Source organism: Fragaria vesca, linkage group LG1 (assembly GCF_000184155.1).
Source record: "Fragaria vesca subsp. vesca linkage group LG1, FraVesHawaii_1.0, whole genome shotgun sequence".
NCBI classification, from domain to species: domain Eukaryota; kingdom Viridiplantae; phylum Streptophyta; class Magnoliopsida; order Rosales; family Rosaceae; genus Fragaria; species Fragaria vesca.
In genome coordinates this window covers 11,731,884-11,746,415 of record NC_020491.1, presented here as the reverse complement: position 1 = coordinate 11,746,415, position 14,532 = coordinate 11,731,884, and the positions used below count along the sequence as shown (strand labels likewise).

General features: G+C 36.1%; 1 protein-coding gene across 1 annotated transcript; it reads right to left on the bottom strand.

Annotated features, from left to right (window-relative positions):
• Positions 1-6,705: 6,705 nt before the first annotated feature.
• On the bottom strand, positions 6,706-11,122 carry LOC101312191 (UDP-galactose transporter 2-like). The gene is made up of 6 exons (XM_004288042.1): positions 10,924-11,122; positions 10,209-10,370; positions 9,086-9,270; positions 8,796-8,996; positions 8,264-8,425; positions 6,706-7,415 (listed from the first exon to the last, which is right to left on the bottom strand). The coding sequence occupies exons 2-6, from the start codon at positions 10,333-10,335 to the stop codon at positions 7,095-7,097; spliced, it is 996 nt and encodes a 331-aa protein (XP_004288090.1). The 5' UTR covers positions 10,336-10,370; positions 10,924-11,122; the 3' UTR covers positions 6,706-7,094.
• Between the last annotated feature and the right edge of the window lie 3,410 nt (positions 11,123-14,532).

The window sequence follows — 14,532 nt, the reverse complement described above, 5'->3', positions numbered from 1 at the left end:
TGTGTGTGTGTGTGTCGTATATATATATATATATACACACACACACATAAAGATTCTCAGCTACGGACGTTCGCATTTATTCTTACAGTGCGGATTTCCACTTTACACTCACTTTTCAATCGAATTTTCACATCTCCATCATCTAGTATTTAGATACTAATATATAAATCATCTCTGCAAAATTTCAGCCAATTTGGTTATCATTAAAGCACTCAAAACTGCGTTTTTCTGTTATAAACATGAGCGGTTCAAGTTCGACAGAATTATGTTCATCCATTGGTTTAATCGAGTTTGAGTGCCTTAATGATAGCTAAATTGGCTGAATTTTACAGAGATGATCTGTACATTAGTATCTAAAGACTAAACGGTGGAGATGTGAAAATTCGATTGAAAAGTGAGTGTAAAGTGAAAATCCGCACTGTAAGAATAAATGCGGACATCTACACCTGAGAAAATCTGTATATATATATATATATAATCAGTTAAAAAACTCAAATACTACAATGAGTTTGTTGTTAATTGAGCTAACGGTCTCCTACTTATAAAAATAAGACTTATGTCACTAGATCAAATTGTACCTGTCAATTTTTATATTATCCTCGTAAAATGTTGATTGAGGTTTAAATATTTCCTATTTTTAATGATAACTCGAATTGGAAATTAAGTGATATATTTTTATTTAAAACCGCGGTCGTGTAGCTGCAAGACTGTGGCCCCAGAAACGTGTATAATTTGATCCAAAGATGTAATAAGTAAAACGCACCCCATTGCATACTATCACGCTCGAAACAGCGCGGTATATCTGACTTACACGCGCTCCAGATGCAAAGTAAGTATACCCGCTATGTATAATTATTAACCGTACGTAAACGCAGCGTGTGACCTTACGTAGGGGGTCCACGTAGACGTAGGCAATGGATATGTCCGTCAGTAAATTTAGACGGTCAGGATTGAACTGGGTGGAGCAGAATTGACTGTACTGGCTGTACCAACGGTTGTTGTGTTGCGGATCTAGCAGTAAATCTAGTAGAGTCTAGAGACTAGTACTTATTGTTACAAGTACATAAATGCCCGTTATTGGTGACTGTGGTAGGCTTTAGTCTGTGAGGGTAGTCATGACAATATAAATCTCAGGTGAAAATTTTGTGACGTTGAGGAAATCAATGTGATTCCTTTTCTTTTTCTATTTTGTCTGAAAATACTCTTAACAGAAAGCTCAAGGTAAAAGAATATTCCAAAATTTCATTTTCTAAACAAAATAATAGTGTCACGATCCCTATACTCTTAAGTAGAAACCCTGTGTTTTCTTTTCACGGTCTTAAAAACCCTTCCTAATTTTCAAGAAAAATGACGAATTTGTTAACAAGCAATACAAATGAAAAAGTGGTTTATACATTTTCATTTGGGCGAAAATTTGGTCTCATGAGATAATCAGACTAAAATTTATCATTTATAAGATAGTATTGAGAGTAAGTTAAACTTTTGGACTACAAAAGTATAATTATATCATGAACCTTAGATCATTGTTGAAGTTGTAATACTTCGTCTAGAAAAATACACAATTCTCAAATTTCTAAGGAGTTAATAAGATCATATTATTGAAATTAGTATATTTAAGATAAAACCCAAACTAAATCAGGCTTTTTGTTGGGTCTAGACGCCCATGCTTAGTTGCATGCAGTTTATCTTGGTGACGTAAGATTTTTCATTTTATTACATAAAGTGGCTCTTTAATGTACGAGGAATAATTTATTGACGTAAAACAAGATACGTGAGAAAGATAATTTGTAGAGAAGTTTTTGTCGGCAACTAAGGACAACAATAGCACGCAGGGTAATCGATGAAAATCTGACATCAAGTAGAAATGATAATTGATAATTGATTTATGAATTCACGTCACGACTTAATCGTTGCAAAGAAAAAAGAAGAGAAAACTACCAAATAAGAAGAGTCGTGATTTGCACAGACAAGTTCATAAAGCGACATAAATCTCTATTATATCCTCATTCTACAATAATTAAACACGTCACTAAAAGCTATCTCTGCTATATCCTCATTCTACAAGAATTAAACATGCCACTAAAAGCTAGTTCACGAAAACACTTATCAAAACAACACTCATCATAACATCAAGCGATTCAAAAACTCACTTCGTTCGATCGCCAAAGATTCCTCCTTACTTCATGCCAAGAACATCTTGATCACCACGAGAACTACAACTCAAAAAAATTTCTAAATCTCTCGCTTGTTGTCCAAAATCCAAGTGACAATCTCCCACATCATATTTTATATTTAGCTCCCCCAAATATCTCCTTCCCCCTTTCTACCCGATTTTTCCCTTTTTCCGTTTCTACGGTAAAAGCAAACAAACACGGTTGCGTCGCCGTCTCGCCGAGGCCAAAAAAGCAAAGCTGCAAAGCAGTGAAAATTTCCCAAACCAGATACCAATCACTTAACCACAGTTACTTTTGTCCCCTTCCTCACCAAAAGCAAGCAAAAAAACAAATAAAGTTTTAACTTCCGCTAACGACATCCGAATTTAACCAAAACTGACTGACTCCACTGACGTACAAGACTCCAAAAACCTTTCCCACCCTCGCTGTCCCGCGCGCGTCAAAACCACGAACGTACTGCTGCTACCACACGACGTGTCGTTTAACCGCTGGCGCTTTGGGGCGTATATAACTTTGTAGCTGTCACTTGGAGAGAAAATTCCTCCTTGATGATCAGTCTGTCGCTGTCACACGCTCCTTCTCTCTAGTTTACACGTCATTTTCATTCAAGTGGGGCCTTTGTGGTGGGGCCGAGGGGAGTGATGAGCTTCTAATCCAATTTGAGCAATATGGGCACTGAAAATCTGGTTTTGTTTTTTATTTTTTTATTTTTGAATTTAGAAAAGGAAATGATTATTGAGGAAAAAAAGAGAAAATGATGGGGGCTTGATTTGGAGGGAAGGGGATGGGGGGACCCAGGAGGGAGCGATCAACACGTGCCGATGTCCGTGGTGGTGACGTGGACCAATGGCAGGGTGTGGGATTGACCCCAGCGTCACCGACAGGGGTGGCCAGCCTGTCACTGTTACGCTAGCTAAGCTCGTTGTGGAGAATTGAGAGAGAGAAAGAGAGTGGGGATGATTTACTGTTTACGGCCTAACAGTTACTGTTGGGATCTAGGTGTTTAGTTACTGTTGGGGGTGAATGCTAACGTGAGCGGCGGGTGTGGTTTACACGAGTGCGCACGACACAGAAATTGAAAGATGGAAAACGAAGAGGAGCAGAACAGCACACGTGCACAAGCACGTAACAAATAGTTTTTAGGTAAGGCGGACCCGCTTAATTAAATCGCTAATTAGGATGATTAAGGGAGAAAATAGTCATTGACATAAGTATTATTTGTGAATTTATAGATTTGATAAATCTACAAAAATAAAAAAAAATAAAAAAAATCTCTCGGTACCCATTTGGTCTAGTGGCATTAGTCTCTTATTTGTAAGTGTGAGGTCATGAGTCGTAGACTCGTTGTAGCATTTCAGTTGTTTGTTTGATAAAAAAAAAAATCAGTGACCCATGGTCTATTGGTTAGCCAGTCTAACTGACGTAATAGAGGGTCATGGTTTGAACTTTAAAGAGTGGATTAAAAAATTTTAATAATTTAAGTTTTTCAAAAAAAAGAAGAAATAGATCGAAGTACAAACCAAATGAAAATAATCACTATAAAAACATGAATATGTCCATTACTCTTTAGTATAGTGGTATAATCTTCGTTTGTAAGTGATAAATTGTGAGTTCAACTCACAAAAGATTAGTTTTAGCATTTGAGTTGTTATTTGATACAAAAGAAATACACAAATCTACATTTCATTATGTAAGTGTATGTCATGATATTCAACCTAGGAGGCTAAGAATTCGGCAAAGAAAACTGAAGAACATCAAAACAAGGATTCCAAACTAGGAGAAGCAAAGTCGAAGGGAAAGAGATGATGTTTACTTGTAGTCAAACTGATCTCAGTCACAAATTATAAATGCATTTCATGCATATCATTTTAGATACCTTAGAGAAAAGTTTTCTTCCTTGTTAGTCTTTGTAAAAGATATATTTGGCTAACCTTTTATGTATATTTCTTTTAAAATCGACATGCTCTAACTGATTTTGATTTTCAAAGCAGTTTCCTTATGGCTCTCAATCAGTGATTAAGAGGTGATCCGATAAAAGGGGAGTTCTTTCTCTATATATATGCATCGAAATCTTTGTCATTCACACTGAGTTTTATCGAGTCAAAAACTATTATACTGTATGTTGCTTGGCTTGCATCATTTTGAGAAAAACTCATTGTCTGTGTGCTCTTACCATTGCATCCTTTATACATAATTGTGATTGAGATCAGTGACTTGTGAAGCAACGAAGGCGTGTCCAGACCCTTAAGTTTGTATCATACCCTTATGACAAATAATACTTTATTATTCGACGTTGTACATTATGATTGTCCTCACAACTTTAGTTTTAACTTTATAATTTTTCCGTATAAGAAGAAAATTTTACAAGGCGAGATTAGCCACTCATGAATAGTTGTGATAATGAAATCATAAGACAAGACAAATAAAACCTTAAGACGGGAAAAATCTAACTAATGGCTTCCCAATGATCTAAAAGTAGAGTCCATTGATTGGTGTTAATGAAGATTATCTGATGATTAATTTGTGATTATGTATGTTTGGTTGGAGAAAGATGAGGGTCATCAAGTGATGTATAGGTCCCATTTTCATTTTCTATGTCTCTCTTTTTTCCTATAAAAAAAACATAAAGTACAAATTGGAAAATGAGAATGAAAAAAACCTAATGCCACACGAGAGGAGTGACCCCTCCATCAAATTATTATAGAGAAATACAATTTGGGTTTGATTGGGGGTGGCCCTTCAATAATGATGAACTAACTAAGCAAAGCCCAGCTGCACCAAATTAAAAAGAGAGATACAGCTAAAGTTGTTCTCTCTTGAATTTATGAACTTTTGTCATTTGTGTTCGTGCTTCAAAGACTAAATGATTCAGAAAGGGTCTTAATCATAGTCAAATATAGCATGTAGCAAAACAGTGCCCATCCCTCATCAGAGAATTTGTAAATCCATCAATGTTTCTTGGATATGGAGAGCTCAGTATATATAATTCAAAAGGGTCTTCATCAGAAATTGCAATCTTGTAACAAAGGGTATATGTTAGTACTCTCAAACTAGACATATATAGTTTGCAATTCAGAAATATATATGATTGAACTTTGAAGAATACAGTGTTCAAGTTCTCTTCGTACGTTTGTGTATTGTCATAGAGTATTTACGATAAATATCATATGTATATGAGTATATGACCGTTAAAATTTGTATATTTTGAGTATACTCACTAAAGTTTTATTATGCACGATCAATCTATGTGAAGCTACGCTCATTCGATCTATGTGAAGCTTGGATATCCATACAAAAAAAAAAAAATTTAGTAACTGATTAACATATATCCATACTTCACGTAAGATACATTTTAAGTTTCAAACACTAAAATAAACTTCATTTCAAATGTTAAAATCGCACGTGCACAAAATTGTACGAAAGATAAACACATTGATGTAGCCATTATGTTCAAACCTATAACATTCAAAGTTTTTTTTGTAATTTATCATTGAGACTATTTAGTTTTCCACTTTAGACAAACTTATCAACATCATTTAACAACCGCAGGGATTCCAAAAACACATGTGGCTCTCTGTGCTATACAATTACAGTACCAAACTAGTCGCTAAGTAGAAAAGTCTTCCATTTCCCCTCAAATCCAACCCAGCATTAGCTGCCCCCTCGTTAACACAAGTGCAAACAGCAACAGTGAAGTTGGTGAAGAGCCAACATTAACACAATCACATAAAGGCTGGAAATCCCCTCCTTTCGTTTCAATGCAGTTATACTTGCTTGCATCAACTTTGACCCAAACAACATTCTCATTTCTGATACTTGGGAAATTTTTCCCCACAGATTCTAATACTTAAATAGAAAGCTCAGGGGAAATGCAATGCAGGATATAAATAAAATTTTCCAGTAAAATATGTATGAATTAATGAATTTAATGAAACATATCATTCCCCATATCTCAAATCCATAATATTTTTAGACAGGTTCTGGCCTTAACAGTAGCATAGTCTTAGTTTAATGGAGGGTGTTGCCAAATAGCCAGATCTACATGTGAATTGGGACCACCACAATAGAGTGAAGCTGAAAGGAGGAAGAAGCTTCAATAATTCTGGGTTTTTCATATGGTAAATCCACCAAACATATATATCAGACATTTAATATGCTCTTTCAATTCCTCATTGCTCATGAATGACGATATATATAGCGCACAACTTATTAAAGTCCAAATTCTGGTAAATTGAATTCATTGCATGTCTCACATGCATAGACACTTCATTTTAGATGATGCCAAACTTGAATTAATGGAGTAGGATTTCATTTTACCCAGAAAAAAAAAAAACCCCTATCAGTTCATCAGTTGTTTACATGGAATCACATAAGACTAAATCACACAATGAGAAAGACAGAAAGAGATACAGATTCCTCACATAAGACTGGATCACGCGACGAGAAAGCTAGAAAGAGATATAGAGATTCCTATAGGTTGTGTGCATGGAATCACATAAGACTGCATCACTTGAGACATAGAAAGAGATGTAGATAATTTGGTTGTTATCTGATAAAATGTTAGAATTAGCTCTCTTTAGCAGAGAGCACTTAACAATAGTCACAAAGTAATTCAAGCAAATAGAGTGGGGTGGAGGACTCGGATGGTCTCTGAAATTGATTTTTTAATAAGTTAATATAAAAAATTATAGTGGAACAAGGTAACTTTTACACCCGTGCAACTTATCTTTCACTTTGGTAAACTCAAGAATACAAATATCAAATATGGTGAAAAAAAAAAAGAAAAAGAAATGAAGAGTATAAAAATTTGAGGGATTTGCCTTGTAGATGTGAACAAGCTCCTTGAATCAGCGCTGACCTAATATGCTCTCTATTTCATTCCATATTCTCTCACTATTGGCACAGCCTTTTACTGAAATTCTATACCTTGTCATCCACTTCTGAGGACTCTGATACAGCGCCTTTCTTCTGGGATTTGCTTGGAGTGGAACGACGCTCCTTGCCTCCTGGTTTGGAAGAGGCATTCCCATACCATATCATTCCCATGATCGCAATGAACATACCTAATACTACTTGATGATTGAGACCCTCTTTCCCAAAGAATATGAATCCTAAGATCAAGACTAGAATTGTCTTCATATGACCCAGAACTTGGAATGACACGGCAGTAAATCTGCCGATGCATATGAACTGGCTGAGGTTGGTTCCTACCGCAATGCTGCAGGATAGGAGAATCAATGACTGTAGAAAACAAAATCAGAGAGAATCAATAATGGTTGCCACAAGTCACAGGTAGCTGTAAGCAAGAATGTAAATGCATTTATGCTCATAGGCATATATTTTTACAGCTTTGTATGTTGTAGAATTATCCTATCTTGGTCCACAGGATGTACGATGAAGGAAACATAATCACCAGAGTAATAAAAAATGATGCACGGCACATTGTTATTTCAATGGAGAAACAGACTTCTATAAATGAAGGGTTTTGTAATAAAAGGTTTTTATCAAGATTGTGAAAGGTCACCAAGATAATGATTCATGATGGATTTATGGATTGAAGTGGCAAATGGTTATTTCAATGCTTGTATGTCTGTTGTAGGTCATCAAGGTTTTTGTGGTGGCTTGAAGTGGCAAATGTTTTTTTTGCATGGCTATGGATTGGCTACTACTGATTGATACAACTCAGAGAAAAATAAACAACTCAGAGAAAAATATCATGAAGTTAAAAATAAACACCTTAAACGGGGCAAAATTATAAACCAAAGCAGCAAATCAGCTAGCAAATAGAATTTCTTAAATATAGGGAGATGCAAACTTGTCGGGGAATGCAATAAATCTAAATAGGCAACCTGATTAGACCAGCACTATTCGGAAGGTATATAGTTAACAGTCATATTGACACTTACAACATATGAGGGATGTGCTCGGAAAAGTAATTGAATTTAACGAACATATGCAAATAAGCATGGTAAATTGAAAGGATACTACTGAGTACTAACAGACATACACATGCAGAGGCTCTGAGAGTAGCCATGCATATGTGAAGGCAATGCAATTTAGCAACAATATAATTATCGTATTGAACTCACCACTGATATAAAATGATAGTCATATGCATAAACTGTTTTGCCTGTCAACCAGAAGTCCACAAAGGGGCCCACTATCAGCAAAGATGCAGCCTGTACTGGTGCAGTATGTCCCAAAAGGTTGAAAGAACTTAGAGAATACTTCCGTTGAAGATGGTGCACATACTGCAGAAATAATGAACAGAAAAAGAGAACAATGTCAAGCAAGTCAGGCTTGGAGTTAAACAACATGAGTCAATTCAATCCTTCATTGGGATATATATATTGAGAACAGATTGACAGTGATATACATTTTTCCCAGGACCAACCACTTAGACACAGGATGCCTATTCTATTATGGTTAGGTGGTTGAAGGATGTTAACATTAATGACGTGGCTACAAATAAGGAAAACATATACAAATATGAGAACTACAGTTAAGTAGAACCTTCAACTGTGCATCCCTAAGAGACCAGGAGTCACTCTTAATGACCCCTAACCCATTCCATCCTCAAGCAGTACATATGATCATGGATTACGTTTAGGAGCTACTTACATACTGTTGTAAGGCTGTGCTCCAAACTGCCACTGAAGCAGCTATAAAACCTTTGGCATTAACACTCACATCAGTAACAGTACAAACTGCAACACCAAGGAGAACCAATGTTATGCTAAGCTTCGTATCCCTTGAGTATCGCACCTTGTCCAAGACAACCTCTAGAAAACATGATACTGGGATCATAGTCAGCTTCGCGATCTGAAAATAAATTTTGAAACCAAAACATGAAAATTATTAGAACTATATGACAAAGCAGTATAAGTATTTACTAGTTTATGAGCACACACCTGATAGAATCCAACAGAGTTCCACATTAAGCTCACATTCATCCCAACTATGGAGAAATTCGCAAATAAAACAAACTTCAAAAGCTCGGGCACTGGTAATTGGGAAGGCTGGATGTATCCCAGCCACTTAAGGACAAGTGTCAATAAGGTTGTTGTGGCAAAATGCAGACCCGTTAATGTTGTGGCTGCAGTATATAGAGAACTTATCAGGATGTATGAAAATCTTCAGGAAATTTTTCCTAAAATAAAAGTCTCCGTTTTCAGAAGCAGCACTTTGTTAGACTATGAATCATGGACAACAGTAGAAGGTGGTCATGTCTATAACGCATAGATATGTGCCCAGGTTAAATAATATCTTACTCCTAACCAGACATGCTTGTGACTGATTTTCTTTCCACAAAGTAATTGGTTGGGATTTTTTTTTTACTATTACATAATCAGGTTTCTTTTCAGCCCAATCGGTTTACTAGACCTTTATATAATAAACTAACTCCTAACAAGTTATAAGTATGATGCAAGAACTCAAATGGAATTGTTCGATGGTAAGTACAGTCTGGAGACTTATCAGCATAACTGTTACAGAATATATCTTCATGCCCAAACATGTTTAAGTCCTTTAGTTTAGATTTGTCCTTTCACTGTGTATTTAGTGTGCAGTGCCCTTCCTATATGTTCTTTGATAAATATAACCTCATTAGTCAAATTTATGCATTTGGCAACTATAAAGTTCTGCAAGGTTAGATTCAAATTCAAGTTACCCAATGAGCTATTCTAAAAGTTTATCTCTCCATTACTAAGATCACTGGAATACATGAGTAATGTCTACTATAAACTTGCAACTCAAATATTAAGGAAATGTATAAAGTGATTGACTTGTTTCATGTTTCTTCCGACCGAGCTAGCAGCTCAAGTATACCCTCTTTCCCCAATCCTCCCCCTTACTCTATGGCTTGTACATGTAATACATCATTGAGACAATTATGGCTCTGGCACCCCCCTACATTCACTTGGGGAACGAGGATGGATAATTACAGTTTACACAAAGCACAAAAAGTTTTGGAAAGGAAAAACAATTAGATCGCCTACGAAAACAAAGAAGATAATGTAGGACAGATAAACATACCGAAACTGAAACCATGCTTAGCCATCAACGATTTATTGACAATGATGATTCCAACAGAAGTAACCACATTGAACAGCCACGACGCTGCGTCAAGAGTCGCCTTCCTATCCCCTTTGCTGGCACTCATCTTTAACTAATATCTTCCAACTGATCCCCCAGATTCTTCAGAAAACAAGCACACACAAATATCAGACACCCCTAGTTCCATCCATAAACCGCATCACACAATCTTTGCACAACACAGAACAAAATCAACACAAAGCATTCTCATTTCAACTAAATTGAACACACAGCACACTAAATCAGAACAACAAAAGTTTCCGAAAACTGAAATCAGCAGTCTCACACTTCAAAACAAGCCACAAAGTCATCAACAACACTAAAAAATAAGTAAAAAAAAAAACAAAAAAAAAAACTCCGAAGCTGATCCCAGATTTGAAATGCAATTCAGTCAATCAAGCACCACAGCTACTCTACCAGACAAAAAAAAATCAAAACTTAATTAATTTCCAGACTCAAATTGAGCCGAATCACAACTCTCCGCAACTAGATCCATCACAAGATCAACACCAGGAACCGAAATCAGAAGCCGGAAAACTGAAGGAGCTCGCCTCCGTCGCTCCGGCATCTGATTTTCCCGGCAAAATGTGCAACAGAGAGAGAGTACGAGAAATCAGAAAGCACGATGAAGCTGAGAGAGAGAGAAGAGACGAACCTCCAGAGACGAAGAAGAAGAAGAAGAAGAGAGAGAGAGAGAATGGGACTCGGGGATCGCGGAGTTAAGACGAAGACGAGAGAACGTAAAAGAACGCCGTCCTCCTCGCCATTAAAGACAGAGAGAGAAGACGTAAACTGAGAGAGAAAAAGTGAATGAACGAACTGTCTCTCCACGTTTTATTCTTATAATTCTAATTAGAGAGATTGAGGGGCATATTTGGGATTTGGTTTTGGTTTTGAACTAAAATGCACATGCATTAGGCATTACGGTCTTCTCATGGGTCATTAGGTTAGATGAGTCATGGTGTTTTTGAGGGGGCGTCTGAGAGTTGGATTTTGCGGTTCGTTTTATGTTCACTTTTTAGTGTTAGTGATCGATTTGTGTGTTGCGGGATTTGGGACTTTTTAAGTGTTGAGATTGCGAATCGGTTTTTTTGAAAGCGAGTTATTGAATTAGTTGGATTTGATTGCTTGGATCGATCGATATAAGCTGATGACGTACGTAATTGTTCGTTGGTTTCGTCAAATTCATATCAGCCGTATTAGATAATTTCGTCAGAGATCTCTCTTATACTTTTGCATGTGTTTATTCTGCTGGTCTCTCTCTTTTCTTATATGGATTTGGAGTTGTGGGGGGTAGGTGATCAACGACGATCTTATGTAAGGTTAACTACGGTCTTAAGTTCCAAATACGAAAAATATCCAGATTTCGATATTATTAATAATAACACATTGTAATGATATTTCTATATGTATATGAGACTTTATTTAGAACTATATAAAACAGTATCTAAGACTCCTATAAGACTATTAATCTGTAAAAGGAAATTGTCTTTTTTAATTTTAGTTTGATCATTGTGTATTTGATTATTAGAAAGTTGTGAGATCTTGATGTGTTTAGGATGGTGCATGAATAGTGTCATTTTCTTGATTTGTTTGTGCCAGAAAAGTCCTTTTCTTGTTCTTTTCTCTATGGTTCATGTATGGGTTTGGTGACCCCCAATTTTGCATTCCTGATGTGCCAACTTCAACCTCCCAATATGCTGCTTCTTATGCTCATAGATTCCAATGTTTGGTCCATTGTAATTTGGTGCCCTCATCACGTCTCTCATTTTTCACTTGGAACTTGCCTAACAAATCACACATCCATTGACTCTAGTATTGTTCATTATTGACTTCACTCTGATGATCCCTTTGTTTCTTCTATAAGATACCCTTCTTTAAACTTCGCTTCATATGAATGATGCACATTATTTTAGTGACATCTTTATCTCCCCTCAAGTTATTCCTTTTTTTGGTTTGAATTTGTGTTGCATCTTTCAGTCACTCCAAAGTAAGAGAGCTCTCCGACACTTTGTTGGTCAGCTTTTGTGAAACTTTTGTGGCTTTGTGAATTGTAATGTGACCAAGAATGGAGGTTATGGTATTCTGTTTTGTGAACCTGTGCTTTTGGCCATTTTTGTTTTGTAAAGTTTAAAACTAACAACGTGAGGAGCAGTGATGAACACTCCATACTCAACGTGCTGGTCTATGCCATTTCGAATTTTCAAATCTAGTCTTTGAACATACTGAGGAGAATCCTCCATTAAAATAGGAACATGCCTAGGATGTGTATGTAGAAGGGAATTTACAAAAAGGTAAGAGATGCTTGTGAATGATCTGCCCGAATTCACAAATCCAGACGAGGTAGGAAAACTGGAAAAGCTACCCCTTATAAGGGGATTGCTCATACCTATGGGCAATTTTATTTGTTGAATAAGGTCTATAAGCTTTTGTAGAAGTATTTAGCTCTACCGTACCACAACGGTGTGCTCGGTGTTTAGTGTCAGACTGAGGGTTAGTAAGAAATGTAAATTTTAGGATTTTTAGGCTACTAAAGAATATGCATTCTTTTTCTCATCATCAAGTTTCTATATGGCTGAGTGTTCTCTTTGAAATTTCAAACACCCATAAGCGTATGCTACTTACCCTAAAAAATAACGTACTGTTACTAACCCTATAAAAAGACGTAATGCTTCTTACACTAAAAAATGCGTAATGCTAATGACTATCAGAAATGTACTAAAAAGATAAAATGATAATTTTTCAAATTTCTTCGTTTATAGAATCCATCCAGTCAACTTAGGGGGGGGGGGGGAGGATGGAGGGGAGATAATTAAAAAACCAGGTGCGAGTGGTAATTAGAGCATCTCCATTCATGTGGTCAAATAACGTGTGTCGTTTTGAAATTTGACATGTGAGGTGTCAAAGTCATTTTTGACAAACTTCTTCTCCAACAAATATGTCAAAATTGGAATTCATTTTATCATTTTTTTAGTTCTTTTTTTTTTTTCATTAAATAGAATCAATACTTTTGTTCTTCTCCCTCATCCCTCTGATACCCTTCTTTTCTGCTTCAATTGTTCTCCTCCCATACGTCTTCTTTCTTTCTCTTACTGGAGATGATTAAAAAACCAGGTGCGAGTGGTAATTAGAGCATCTCCATTCATGTAGTCAAATAACGTGTGTCGTTTTGAAATTTGACATGTGAGGTGTCAATGTCATTTTTGACAAACTTCTTCTCCAACAAATATGTCAAAATTGGAATTCATTTTATCATTTTTTTAGTCTTTTTTTTTTTCATTAAATAGAATCAACACTTTTGTTCTTCTCCCTCATCCCTCTGATACCCTTCTTTTCTGCTTCAATTGTTCTCCTCCCATACGTCTTCTTTCTTTCTCTTCCTTCTTCTGTATCTTTATACCAAAACAATTCTTGGATAGTGATCAGGTGGTGTTGGGTTTTAGATCTATAAGGTGAAGATTTGGTTTGTCTCTTTCTTGCAATCCATCTCCTTCTAGACGTCATGTTTATCTTCTTCTTCCATTTCTCCTTGTTGGTTTTGAAATGAAGGTCTGCAATTTGATATGTGTGGGTTTGGGTTTTTGAAGATTGTATTTGGAGCTGATTTGAATAGAGTGATGATAAGACGTATTTGCACACGCATCAATTAACCCTGTCACAAATCAATCGTAGTATAAAGCAAGCAGGGATCGTTCTAAACCGAGGATCCAACTACAGGGTAGATCCATCTAATCTAATAAAAATGTCGAAATAAGCATATAGGGTTTAAAGGTTTTGATGATTTTGGAATAAACATTGAAAATAAATCCTAAATTACTTCTATACATATTTACATGTGATCAACCAACAATCATGCAAACTTAACCAAACAACCATGTAAGAACAAAGAAGACGATCTCTAATCTCATTTAAGTCTACACCGTGTGCAATTATACAACCTAAATTTGATATGCACATAAGTTCCTACGTGGTTCCTATGACATAGACATACTTTGAATTAGACTACGGGTTTCATTCAACATCGTGACACAAACAAGCTCGGCTACGTGCTCTACTTATAGGTCACACACATAAACTAATCATGCAATTACGTATCACATAAAGAATCGATGTGTTTAAGCACAAGTCCAAATCAAACATAGGTAGAAAATCAGTGAAATAACAAAGACAATGCAACTTATCAACTACTTGTATCAAAGTCGAACTTTGGATGATTAACACATGCAATATCAACTACTTGTATCAACTACACATGATAATGGAA